The sequence below is a fragment of the Trichoderma reesei genome (assembly GCF_000167675.1).
Source record: "Trichoderma reesei QM6a unplaced genomic scaffold TRIREscaffold_25, whole genome shotgun sequence".
NCBI lineage: Eukaryota > Fungi > Ascomycota > Sordariomycetes > Hypocreales > Hypocreaceae > Trichoderma > Trichoderma reesei.
In genome coordinates this window covers 308,965-322,267 of record NW_006711172.1, presented here as the reverse complement: position 1 = coordinate 322,267, position 13,303 = coordinate 308,965, and the positions used below count along the sequence as shown (strand labels likewise).

Sequence of the window (13,303 nt, the reverse complement as noted above, 5' to 3'; positions counted from 1 at the left end):
TCAACTCCATGGCCCCCCAGCCATCCCTCCCCCAAGCCTCGTCTTCATCACGCCCCCCCGCCAAGGCAACCTAGACCCGCTATGCCCAAGCCATCTTCACCACAACCAGCAAACCAGCGTCCTCCTCCTCGTCATGGCAACAACAGAGTACATCCAATCTTCCCACAAGTCTTCTTCCTTCATAATGGTCGTTCCTCGATCGATGCAAAGTACTTAATACCCCATGTGTCCCCGCGTTTCCGTCCGTTGCACATGCTCAACCTAAACTTTCTTTCAACGTTGCATCCCAATATACCGGGAAAGAAAGTCCTTCTTTTGTCACGAACCAAGTCTTTTTCTGGTACACAAGAAAGGGAAACTCTGTTGATAGTATACAATAGTGTTCCTTTACACACCTTTTTGCTCTTCCACAGGCACCAATCCATGTGCAGCCTTATCTTGGCCACAACAGCTCCTCTCAGCCTCGTCATTCGTAGCCTTACCGCCCTCGTGTGATGGCTGAGTTCCCCAAGCACCCCTTCTTGCTCACCGTCGAAGAGACAGCGCAGGCTCTCGGAACAAATGTCGACACAGGGCTCACTTCGGAGCAAGTCTCCGCCTTGCAGGCCAAGTACCCCAAGAATGAGCTCGACGTCGGTGGGACGATTCCTTGGTACAGCATTCTGGCCAAGCAGATGCTCAACGCCATGATTATTGTAAGTGGCTTACACCATCCACTGTTCCCCTTGCGTGTTAAGCTTGTTGCTGAACGGGTTCGTGTTAGGTCCTCGTCTTTGCCATGGCCCTCAGCTTCGGCATCAAAGACTACATCGAAGGAGGAGTCCTCGCCTTTGTCATCTTCCTCAATGTCACCATCGGCTTCTGGCAGGAATACCGCGCGGAGAAGCGCATGGATGCTCTCCGCGCCTTGTCCTCGCCCAGCGCCATGGTCCTCCGTAATGGTAAAACTGAGGTCATTCCCAAGTGAGTCTCCTCTTCCATATCTGACCCCCTTGGCCCTAGAAGAACATATAAGTTGCTTCCCTATCAGAAGGATCGTGCTTACGCTCTCTTGACAGCTCGGAAGTCGTCCCGGGAGACATCGTCCTCCTCAAAATGGGCGACACCGTCCCCGCCGACCTCCGCCTCTTCGAAGCCATGAACCTCGCCTGCGAGGAAGCCCAGCTCACAGGCGAATCCATTCCCGTCGAGAAGATCACCTCCATCCCCACCACCCACGGATCCGACAACAACATCAGCAGTGACAACAATAGCGGCAACGCAAACATAGCCACCTCAGAAGCTGACCTCGGCATCGCCGACCGCACAAACATGGCCTACGCGACAACCACCGTCCAAAAGGGCCGCGGAAGGGGCATCGTCGTCGCGACGGGCATGGCCACCGAGGTCGGCAAGATCGCCGCCTCCTCCGCCAAGAAGCACCACCGCAAGGCCGGCCGGTCCATGAATTGGCGCAAGTATGGCAAGGCTCAGCCCGTCGTCGGCCTGTCGAAGCGCATCTACGACTTCGTCGGCAAGTTCCTGGGCTTGACTGTCGGCACGCCGCTGCAGAGGAAGCTGTCCGCCCTGGCATACGTGCTGTTTTGCTGTGCTGTTGGCCTGGCAATCGTTGTGTTTGGGGTGAATCGTTTCAATATGAGAAATGAGGTCATCATCTATGCGACGTCGCTGGGCATTGCGATTATTCCAGAGTCCCTTGTTGCGTACGTCTCTCCTACTATCCTCCTCTCACTTTGCCCCTTTCTCACAATATACTGACCGATGCGTATATAGTGTCCTGACAATCACAATGGTCGTCGCTGTGACCGTCATGCGCAAAGCCAACGTCGTCGTCCGCGACTTGTCCGCCCTCGAAGCCCTCGGCGGCGTCACAAACATCTGCTCCGATAAGACCGGCACCCTGACTGAAGGCGCCATGATTGTCCGCCAGGCCTGGATCCCTTCCTCCCACATCTACACCGTGCACGACTCGCAGAACCCGAGCGATCCCACAAGGGGCCGCGTCGTGTACTCGCGGATCCAGGAAGACAAGGAGAAGCAACAGCAACCAGCAGACGAAGCAAACAAGGAGAAGCAGCCGCAGCGTGATTTCGACAAGGAACGCAGCTCCGCAGTCCTCAAGTTTGACGTTCCGGACGAAAAGCTCAACATGTCGCCTCCTCATCAGCCACCCAGTCCCGAGCCAGCGACAAAGATGACAGACCAGCTCCGTGCTTTCCTCGTCTCCTCTGCACTCTGCAACCTCGCCACCGTGCGCTTCGATCAAGATGAAGAGAAGTGGCAGACGACGGGTGAACCCACAGAAATTGCGCTCCAAGTCTTTGCCCATCGCTTTGGCCATGGCAAGAAGAGCCTCGAGGGACAAGGTTGGGAACAAGTCGCCGAGTTCCCCTTTGATAGCTCCATCAAGCGCATGTCGGTCATCTATAACGCCCCTGAAGATGATAGCAGCATTGGCTTTGCTGCTGGCGATCCTCAAAACAGCCTTGTATTCACAAAGGGCGCCGTCGAGCGTATCCTCGACCTATGCGCCTTTGCAGGCGTCGGCAAGGATCAGCAGCCCATGACAGACGAGCTCAAGGAGACTGTCCTCAGCCAAATGAATGCCCTCGCTTCACAGGGCCAGCGCGTACTTGCCGTCGCATACCGTCCGTGGGAAGGAAAGTTCACTTCCAAGCAGACAAGCTCCAGCTCCGCCGAGGAAGATAACAAGCTGCGCTCAACCGTCGAACAGAACCTCATCCTTGTCGGTCTCGCCGGCATTTACGACCCTCCCCGCAGGGAGACCAAGGCTTCCATCGGCGAGTGCTCGCAGGCCGGCATCAAGGTCCACATGCTTACGGGCGACCACCCGGAGACGGCCAAGGCCATCGCCAAGGAAGTCGGCATCATCCCTCGAAACCTCAACATCCTGCCCGAAAACGTGGCCGCGTCCATCGTCGTCAAGGCGACAGAGTTCGACAAGATGACAGACGCCGAGATTGACGCCCTGGAGGAACTGCCACTGGTCATCGCCCGCTGCGCCCCAGACACCAAGACGCGCATGATCGAGGCGCTCCGTCGCCGTGGCGCCTTCATGGCCATGACGGGCGACGGCGTCAACGACGCGCCCTCGCTGTCGCGCGCAGACGTCGGCATCGCCATGGGCTCGGGCTCCGACGTTGCCAAGTCGGCCGCCAAGATCGTCCTCACCGACGACAAGTTCAACTCCATCGTCGCCGCCATCCGCGAGGGCCGCCGCATGTTCGACAACATTCAAAAGTTCGTCCTGCACCTGCTCGCCTCCAACGTCGGCGAGGTGATCCTGCTCGTCGCCGGCCTCGCCTTTGTCGACAGCTCCGGCTTCTCCGTCTTCCCCGTCTCCCCGCTGCAAATCATCTGGATCAACATGGCCACGTCGTCGTTTCCCGCATTTGGCCTCGGCCGCGAGGCTGCCGCGCGCGAGGTGATGCGCAAGCCGCCCCAGGACAAGAAGCGAGGCGTCTTCACCAACCAGATCATCGTTGACATGATTGTGTACGGCCTCCTCATGGGCGTATGTACCCTGTGCACGTTCTGCATCGTCATCTACGGTGCCAACGACGGGAATCTCGGGACGGACTGCAACACGCACTTCTCCGAATCGTGCCGTCCCGTGTTCCGCGCTCGAGCAGCAACCTTTGCGCTCCTGACGTGGCTCATCCTCATTTCCGCGTGGGAGTTCAAGAGCCTCCGCAGGTCCATGTTCCGGCTCAACCCCGACGACGACAGCTTTTTCCCCTTCTTCAAGGACGTGTACAGCAATCGCTTCCTCTTCTGGTCCGTCGTCATCGGCAGCCTGTCCGTCTTTCCTGTCGTCTACATCCCGTTCCTCAACACGCGCTTTTTCAAGCATACAGGCATCTCCTGGGAATGGTCGCTCTCCATTGGATTCACGCTGGTCTATGTCACAGGCGTCGAGCTGTGGAAGCTGACCAAGCGGCACTTCCGGCTATTGGAAGACGCCCCCGTGCAGAGGGGCGCTTGGGGTCAGGGAGGGCCGGAGGACGACGGGCCCAGATTCAAGAAGACGTTTTCCATGTCGAGCTTCAAGACATGGGTGTCCTTTTCGAGGAGGGAGACGGGGGACAGTGCGATGCGGGCAAACACACAAGCTCGCTCACCTGTGTGAGACAGAGTCATTGCCAAAGTGTTTCGATCTGTCTGTTATTATGTCTGCATATGACCTGTCCATTTTCCTGCTTTTCGTTCATCTACCAGCATCTATAAATGCGTCATTTAGAGGTTTTGTCGTAGCATAGAAGACAGGGGAGCATTCTTCCACCTACCTTTGAAGAGGCATTATTCTTCATCATGTATGTAGTTCTGAAGTGCTGAAGGCGAGATACCCAACAAGAGGCTCAGATTGGAGGTACCTGTATTGTTTGTATGAAGCAACGATCGTTACCATTCAGAATGATAACATATGGAGGAACATGTAGTATTGCTATAACACCTGCAAATTGAATGCTTGTCAGCACATAAAGACGCAAGGCCCACGAAGCTTTTTCAGCCCAAAAGTGTCATGTTTCTGCCCTTTACCAGTCATCCTGACCGAAAGGCACGTGTGGCTCAAACCCGGCAATCCGTGAAGAGTCCCAAAAAGCGGCAATTAATTCTGTGGGACATAGGCATGCCCTGGTCGCTGTGGGAGGAGACACGGGGGCATGTCCAACAAATGGCACAGTCACACTCAGCCATTGGCTGGCGGGAGCTGGAAGAGACAAGGTTCAATCGACTGGGACAAGGGCAGGGACAAGACAGGGTAACGACTCCATTTGCATCACCACCCCGTGGTTGTCACGACTGACACCCGCAGGCGAATGCTATGCCAGAATAAAATAACAAAAACAATGTGTCCAACAACCACCTGCTTTCACTCGCTCACACACGCCATGATCCCAAAACACCCCATGCTGCTTCCATATCCATAACCACAATGACTCGTAATGAAAAAGAAAAGTAAAAATGAAAAAGGATATTCAGAAGGCCCAATGAGTCGTATTACTCATCAGTGAGGTTGTAAATCTTCTGGATATCTGCAAGAATCTTCCTCATGTCAATGTTGAGGTCCTTGATGAGGCCGTCCTCGAAGCCAAAGACCCAGCCGTGGACAATGGGATAACGGTTGTGCTCAAACGAGTACTGCACATCGGCCGTCTTGATGACGTTGCGGCACTGCTCAAAGACGTTGAGCTCGACCAGGCGGTCGTAGCGCTTCTTCTCGTCGGGGATGGCATCCAGCTCCTTCTCGTGGAGGCGGTAGACGTCGCGAATGTTGCGCAGCCACGGGTTGAGCAGGCCCATGTCCTTGGGGGTCATGGCGGCCTTGACACCGCCGCAGCCGTAGTGGCCGCAGACGACAATGTGCTTGACCTTGAGGTGGCGCACGGCGTAGTTGATGACGCTCATGACGTTGAGGTCGGTGCTGATGACCATGTTGGCGATGTTGCGGTGCACAAAGGCCTCGCCGGCCCCGAGCCCCGTGATGGCCTCGGCGGGGATGCGCGAATCACTGCAGCCGATCCAGAGGTACTCGGGCGACTGGCCGGCGGACAGGCGAGTGAAGAACTCGGGGTCCTGCTTGAGCCTCTCGGCAGCCCATTTCCTGTTGTTCTCGAAGAGGCGCTGGTGGTTTTCGCGCAGGTAGCGCTCAACGTCGTGGTCGTGTTCAGGCATGCCGGGCAGACGAGCGGGTGTCTTTGCGTTTGTTCCAGAGACGGTACCAGGGACTGAGCCAGAAGTGGTGGTGGTGGTGTTGTTGTTGTTGCTGGAGGAGGAGGAGGAGGAGGATGAAGCGCAGTATCGGTTCCCAGCAGCAGCAGGGCGGTGGGCGGGAGAAAAGGTCAGCGACGAGGACCGGGCAGAACTGGAACGGAAAGCGGCCAGACGCAAGGATTGACCTCCAATTCGCGACGGGAGCATATCGAGTCGTTCGGAAGGAGTCTGGTCTGGCTTCCGAGGAGGAAGAGAGACAAACGGCGAGCAGGGGTGGGTTGGCTTGGGGATGGCTGATTGGTGAGGAGCGCTATCGACCGGGACTTTGTTTGGGGGCCTTGGGGGCCTTGGTCGGAACCGCGGGCTTGGGAGATAAAGAGGGTCAGCCGGAAAAAGCCTCCAGCTTGCTTGGGAGTCCCGTCGAGTCGAGTCGTGTCGGCTTTGCTGAACTCGTACTGGGTGGCTGGCTGGTGCTTGTATGTACCTACCGTGAAGAACTGTTGAACGGGCTGCAGCTGTACCCGTACTACCTAGTAGGTAGTATCCGTCAAATCTGTAGCCTGTCTCAGCGCCAGCAGCAGCTGGAGTTCTGCGCTCGTTTCCGTACCTACCAATGTACCTCTACTGGGGTGCGGCCGTAATGACGGTAACGGCGCCTGTGATCTGATCTGCAGGTAATCTGTAAGCTGTCAGATGCGATGCAAGTGCCATCTCTGAAAAAGCGCAAGTCTATCGCCGGGCCGGAACTGGAGTCCAGCAGGATCCCATCCGTCCGTCTTGTTGGGGGCTGGTGACCACACACTTGACACTCACACACACACACACACAATTGAGGTGGGAGGGGTAACTGACTGACTGACTGACTGGCTGCAACCAGCTTTCGCAACAAAAAGCTCGTGTCGGTGCTTTATCTGATAGCCGATTCGATCGCGGCCGCTGGAGATTGCGAGATTTCGAGATTTTGGGGGGAGCCCCTCCCCGCGGGTCTGATTTTAGGCTTCTTATTTTATGTTGAGCAAAGAGGGTCAGCCAGTGAGCAAGTTGACAGGCCTTGTGCCTTGTTCCTTGTTCCTTGTTCCCGGTTTTTTAGAGGTAGATTTCGCCTTGGTTGCCGTCCTCTCGGCTATCCAGCAGACGCCAGATTTGCCAGATCCGCGAATAAGCGGCATTGAGATCTGGGCCGGTTTCGGTCAGCGGCGCCGATCAGATGGAGACACTCCATCTTGACGTCGATTTTGTTGGATTCCGGCGGGGGGAGCAAGTCGAACTAGTAGCAGCAGAGACTGCGTGGATGGAGAGAAAGCGAATGTCATGGATATTGCTAATAGCAAAGAGATTGTCCAGGTCAACAGCTTCAATCTTGAAGCAAGCACGAAGCAAGGCGGTGGTTGACGGCATTATCCCGTGGGCGGTCAGCCTTCTCTGCCTCGGGTGTAGGTACCTCATGACACAATCAATTTACTCGGTGATACTATGTACCTAGTAGGAAAGTACCTAGTAATCAACTGCTGGTGAAGAAGCAGCTTCAGCCATCGACACACACACACAATCAAAACAACGGCATCTCCAGCATAATCAACGCCGCTCAGCTCCGGCTCCAGCATCACGCCAACTCGCTGCACACGGCACTCCTCAAACCGAAACTCGACGTGTACAGCCGGCCCAAAGCCCCCCCGTCACGTACTGCTTATGGGCAACGTACGTCGTCTGCCCGGCGACGTGATGCAGCAACAATATGAAGCCCTTGAACCTGTTTGAGCAGTCAATGACCAGCTGGCCCTTCTCTACACCCACAGTCACGTTGATGCCTCGCCATCCCGAATTCCAAAACTCGCCCAAGTAATTACGTAGCGGTATCTTTTGGGCAAGGCTGCCCTGGGCGGGACTTTGCTCGCTCGCCTCTGCCCCGGGGGACGCTGCTCCAGCTTCACTTTGTCTGTTGAATTCGAAGTTAAAGCCATCATTATAAAGACAGAGGCCACTCCAGGGCACCTGCTGTATTGTCTGGTCCCGCGTGAGCCGTTGCTGCTGCGGTACGTCGAGCAGTTCGTCAAGAAAGTCCTACATCAGTAGCTCGCCCGCAGCGTCTGCGCTCTCCATGTGGCCAAAGATGAACGGCCCCAAATCTGATGTAGTCGTCAACGTTGGTGACGATGGAGCTCGCAACCTGGACTGCCGGACTCTCAGCCTTGTTACAGCCATAGTATTTTGTCACGGGATCCCATGAGTATTCAGGGCATATGGAGCCCCCGATCCCCTTTCTCCACGCGCGATCCAGCCACATGTTGGTCCTCGTCATGCCCAGTGACTAGAAGATGCGTTGGTCAAGGAACTCCAGCAAAGGCCATGCCCGACTTGCGTTCAACGAGGTACGACGCCGCAGTGTACATGAGGTTGCAGGGCAAGTGCCGGGACCGCAGGGGAGCCGCCGTCGACAGGTTGCGCACATTCAATGTGATATTTTACGCATTTTCACGATAAGTATCATCGAAGCCGATCTGCGCATCATCGTTACTAGTGAAATACAAGGCATGGGCAGCCTCATCAAGCAACAGGCACGAAGCCCCAGCCATCGAGCCAGGCAATCCATGGTAACAGGGAGGCATCAACTCACGGCGCCATCCCGGTCTTGTAGCTCAAGATATCCTTCACGGTCACCCCATCGTGCTTATTGCCAGGCATCACAAACTGCTTCGGCAACAACTCGGCCATCTCCGCATCATACCTGACCTCCGGGCACCGGCTGTCGGTAATGAGCAGCGCTACAGCCGCGGCCGTCAGTGATATGGACGCTGAGCCAATCTTAAAGAGCTTTTGCGGCGTTATCGGTCTGGCCATTGTCGTCAGGATCTGGGACGAGAAGGCAAACGCGCTAAAAAGCCGCGGAGGTGGTCGCCTTGTTGTGGACAATGGCGACGGTCAGGCCGGGGATATTGGTTTTTTTGAGCATTTTCATTATGCTAATAGTAAAGCTATCAGAGTTGAAGTAGTCCATCATTTTCGACATTGGCTCTCTGCTGTGAGCCATGATGGTTCTGTACAAGATGGGTTGATGGTGAAAATGCTTGGTATGACTCTGCGTGGATGTTTACCATAATGGAAGCAGTAGATGAAAACCCTCTCCTTGTCCCTTGAGGAACTAAACCACCACATCCAAGTAAGCTGCAAAAAAGCTTCGCAAGGTGTGAAGGTCTAGACAAAGTGAAGAGCTGCTTCCAGCATTCCTTGTCTTTCGGCTCTTCCTGTCAGATTGACACCTTCCAACAACAGCCACTCAAGTCAAAGGAGAACATGAGCGGGCAATAGGCTGTTCATGCTCTTACGACCTCTGTCCTATATACGCAAAATTCCAGCTGTGATGTTTGCTCAAAGCAAAAGTTGATTTCACGATATTGCCTTCGTGGCGTGGTGAGACTCCGTAGCATATGCATGCTGCATCTAACGACACACGTTGTAAAAATGCGCGTCTCTAGCCTGGAGAGGTGCGATGGATGGGGTAGGACGGTATATATCCAGGCTATAAGCTTTGTATATGACCAGGCTATAGAAGGCAAATCTGGATTTTAGCTGAAGTACTTGTTTGTCCTCCAGGTATAGTCAATCAAGAAGTGCACGACTCACCCCAAAATCTTATGCTCCAATTGTATAAGAAATGATTCATTATCCACGCTATGAAACAACGCATAATGCCATGAAGCTTCCATAAATCACATCGCTAAAGCAAATACCTAAAACAGGGTACATATATATCTCTATATACGCTCATGCCATACGTACTCCGAACAAATGAAGACTACCTATAGAGAGGACGAAATAAACAAAGGAGAGAAGCACGGCAGTAGTAAGTAGTGTAAAGCATCCAGATTCCGTCCCATATCCACGCCCGATATTCCTTCGGATATCCAAGTCCTCCCATATCATCGAAGCCGTTGACGTTCGTTCGTTGCAAAGCCCAGATCCCGCATTTCCATCCGTCTAACCCATCCATTACCATATAATACCATGTCGCTATTCCCCCAACTTTGTTGATTCCCAATACATCTATCACCGGCTCATGGGAAGCCTTATCCATCTCTTCCTCGACCCCGGGTATAAACATGCCTACCTAGTGAAACAAAAGAAATAAGTAAAGGCGCGTGGCCATCGTAAGGAGAGTGCTTTGGTTTCCAAGAGACGTCCGATCGTGACTATGATAAAACATAGGGAATTTGACATGGTGAAGCTGCCCTGCCATGGCATGCGTGCTCCTCAAAGTAAGGGACAAGCCAGACAGCCCGGTCATCCATTCGATACAAAGGACAAGCCCCGGAGGACTTGCTGCTGTGCGGCTCCTCATACAATAGCGCGGGTTGCTTATTGGATCAGCGCATCCAACACATGCCATCAGAGAAATCAAAAGACGATGACGGCAATGAGTGAAACACGACTCGGCACTTGGATAATCTGACCAGTCGCTGACCTCGACGACGATACGCAGCATCAGACGCCACGACTCCATATTTGCGCTCGCTGGTGGCCATTACCCGATTGGGTAGGCGAAGATGGTGGTAGGGGGGTGGGAGGGATGGATGCTGATTGGGTCTGATGCGGCCACCTGACTTACACCCAAGACCTCCACAATCTGTTCATGGGATTCCGTGACTCCCTGCACAACAGAAGAATAAAAGGCCATGTGGTGACGATAGCTTCTGACAGGAATAAATGGGGAACCGGTGCTGCCTGCATCATGCCTGAATGACAACATGAAGTGCTGGGCTGCGAGGATCATCAAGATGATACCTAAGCACAGGGGTCCCAGTGTAAGCCCTTACGCTCGCGACGGCCCGTCGCCATATGCAGAAGTGCCATAGACAGACGGCCCTCCCGTGGGCTGCTGAGAAGTGAGGCCCGGGTAGCCACTGTCGGCGTAAGTCGAGGGCGCGGTGTCCCAACGAGGAGGCGTTGCCGTTGCAGGGTGGTGGCCCATGCCCGTATGCAGACCAGCGGTGCCGTAGGGGCTGGCGGCCACTCCCCTCGTGTCATATGCCGAGACGGCTGGCAGCTGCGACGTGCTGGTGTTGATGCGCATGGACGACGGCTGCTGGGGGCTGTGATGGGTGCGAAGCGTGGGACTGAGACCCCGAGCCGCGCTCGTCGTGTATGCCGAAGCAGGCCCCCAGGCCGCCTGTGACCGGGGCGAAGGGATGGCTTCGTGATGCGCCGAGGTGTAGGCAGAGTGCATCGGGTACTGGCCGTGGGCATCTGCATGCTGGGAGGACAGGCCGTGCTGTGATGCCCCAAGGCCATGGTGGCTGGGGGGCGCGAATGACGACGTGCTCACGGGGGTCAGGATGCTGCTGGGGCTGGCGCTGTATTTGCCAATAATCTTCTTGAGCGCGGGCTCGAGGGCTGTCCAGGGAAATACCTTGACATCCTTCTCAATGTTGCGGGGCTTGGGGTGAGGAAAGGCCATGATGATCTTGAAGAACTCCTCGCTCTCCGGCTTGGCCTTGGAGACGGTGGACGGGTGGAATCCCTCCAGGTTGCGGCGAATGCGGTTCTTCTCCTCGACGCTGAACCGGTTCGGCGCGGCCACGAGCTGCTCGAGGAGGTGGATGGTGTCGACCGAGGTAACGTAGCACTCGGACTTTTCCGCCCACCAGATGCACGAGATGCAGATGCTGTTGGTGGGCCTCTCGTTGACGGCCACGGGCTTGAAGCTGACGCTCAGCACGGCACCGTTCTGGGCCTTCTTGAACATGACGATGCGGCGGCGGTTGTCCCACTCTTCCTGGGTCCAGTCTCTGGCCATCTCGCTGAGCTTGCCGTGAATCTTCAGCACCGCCTTGCTGGTGTACAGAGACATGGGATGGTAGGAGCCATTGCCGCTGGCGTTGGTGATGGTGCTGGTGCGCACAAGCTGAGGCGTCCCGCTGTTCCCCGAAGACGGGATGGGCAGCTGGTGTCCGGCCGACCGGCCCGGGATGCCGATGGGATCAAAGGCCGTTGACGTCCGCGTCAGTGTGCTGCCATAGCCGCTGCCGCCCCATCCCCCGTGGGAGCGCCGGTGATGCTGGTGGTAGTGCGGGTCGGTAAAGCTGCTGCTTGCTCGATACGTGGTGGTGATCATGTCGCTATTGTTGGCTTGAGGGAATGCGTTGCCGTACTGACTCTGCTGTTGCGGATACTCATACGTATTTGTAGCCGCTGAAGACGCCGCCTCTGTCTTCGGTGAGGGACTCACCTGATCCAGCTCGGCAGCAGGTGTCGTAGTGTCATCTTTGGGCAGCTTGTCTGTCCGCGTGATGTCGTCCTCGGGCCCTTCCAGGTACTGGAAGGTCCCTACGAACGTCGTCCGCGACATGTCGCCTCCAGCAAGGGACTCGATAACAAATGACAGCGGCACGCTGTGGTTGCTGCCTGTGACCACTGGCTGCGGCGCGTCGACACTGCACGAGTATACAAACCCACTGCTGTCCAGCGGATCGCGGACAAGGCTAGCAGGGCACTTCATCGTTCCGAACAGCATGAACGGCTGCGTGGAGGACAGGCTGAAGAGATCCTCAGACGATGAGATCTTCAAGTGGACCTTGGTCCCGGGGATGCCTGCCAAGGGCTCGCAGGAGATGACGCTGAGCCCGGATGGCATGTACTGAGCTACTCCGTTGTTGCCGGCATACGCCTGCTGGTTCATCTGGGCAAACTTTTCGGTCTGCTGGGCTGAGAAGGACTGGGTAGAGTACGGTCCATAGCTGGCGTCTTGATACCGCGTAGTATCGTAGCCTATCCAGAAGCCATCGCGACGGCCTTGTCAGCTCATGCTCACCAAACGTTTCTAGCATCCCTTTCGCATTGACCTTGGGAAAGAGGGTTATCAATACACACTCACCATTCATGGAAGGTAGCTGAGCTTTGCTATAGGCAGCCATGCTGAACTCGTTTGGTGGGGAGTCTCGGTCTAGGTCCCCCCTTTGTGCTGCCTGGACAGCTTCCTCGTATCTAAGAGTCAGGGTTTCTGGCGACCCAAACTCGTCGTCAACGTCGACAATGATGGGTTTGTTGGTTACGAAGCCCGGCTTTGGATTTGTTTGCTGTTAGCGTTGTTGTTCTTCTCCTCTTGTGTCAAGAATAGTCTCATCAAGTTCGACTTTGCCTGTTTCTTGGTGCGTACAATCCAACACAGACAAGAATAGCGGGATCGAGTTGAGTCGAGAGACAATCAATTGTTTGTCTTCTTTGTTCTCTGGCGAGAATGGGTTGATATTGGAACAAAGTCTAGGACGCGACTCACCTCGAAGAGTCTGTAGGATGGAGACTGGAACTTGGCAGTAGACATGAAGTTGAAAGAGGGAGCAAAAAGGCGGCTGAGGAGGGATTGATTAAAGAAAGAAGTAGAAACCGCAGGCCCTCTTGTCTTAGCTAAGGGACGCGTGGGCGTGTAGTGATGTTTTAAACCAGGCCTTGACGAGGAGATAGCCGACGACGACCACGGAGCCAGGATGCGGCCCCTTCCTTCGCGTAGCTTGGGCTCGGAGATTTGATATGCGACAACCCCCAGAGGTAAGGATGAAGACACAGCCTTGACTGA

General features: G+C 55.3%; 4 protein-coding genes across 4 annotated transcripts; 1 reads left to right on the top strand and 3 right to left on the bottom strand.

Moving 5' to 3' along the window:
- Nucleotides 1-318: 318 nt before the first annotated feature.
- On the top strand, nucleotides 319-4,427 carry TRIREDRAFT_81536 (cation transporting ATPase). Its single transcript, XM_006968738.1, has 5 exons — nucleotides 319-695; nucleotides 764-963; nucleotides 1,059-1,703; nucleotides 1,774-2,005; nucleotides 2,123-4,427. The coding sequence occupies exons 1-5, from the start codon at nucleotides 495-497 to the stop codon at nucleotides 4,148-4,150; spliced, it is 3,306 nt and encodes a 1,101-aa protein (XP_006968800.1). The 5' UTR covers nucleotides 319-494; the 3' UTR covers nucleotides 4,151-4,427.
- Nucleotides 4,428-5,022: 595 nt separating this feature from the next.
- Nucleotides 5,023-5,731, bottom strand: TRIREDRAFT_123714 (uncharacterized protein; the record flags this gene model as incomplete). Its single annotated transcript, XM_006968680.1, has 1 exon — nucleotides 5,023-5,731. The coding sequence occupies exon 1, from the start codon at nucleotides 5,695-5,697 to the stop codon at nucleotides 5,023-5,025; it is 675 nt and encodes a 224-aa protein (XP_006968742.1). The 5' UTR covers nucleotides 5,698-5,731.
- A 1,208-nt stretch (nucleotides 5,732-6,939) lies between these two features.
- Nucleotides 6,940-8,574, bottom strand: TRIREDRAFT_111272 (uncharacterized protein; the record flags this gene model as incomplete). Its single annotated transcript, XM_006968679.1, has 5 exons — nucleotides 6,940-7,158; nucleotides 7,439-7,486; nucleotides 7,531-7,672; nucleotides 7,802-7,924; nucleotides 8,351-8,574. 5 exons carry the CDS (start codon nucleotides 8,572-8,574, stop codon nucleotides 6,940-6,942), a joined length of 756 nt encoding a protein of 251 aa, XP_006968741.1.
- A 1,969-nt stretch (nucleotides 8,575-10,543) lies between these two features.
- TRIREDRAFT_123713 (uncharacterized protein) lies at nucleotides 10,544-13,051 on the bottom strand (the record flags this gene model as incomplete). Its single annotated transcript, XM_006968678.1, has 3 exons — nucleotides 10,544-12,498; nucleotides 12,605-12,791; nucleotides 13,007-13,051. 3 exons carry the CDS (start codon nucleotides 13,049-13,051, stop codon nucleotides 10,544-10,546), a joined length of 2,187 nt encoding a protein of 728 aa, XP_006968740.1.
- Nucleotides 13,052-13,303: the final 252 nt, after the last annotated feature.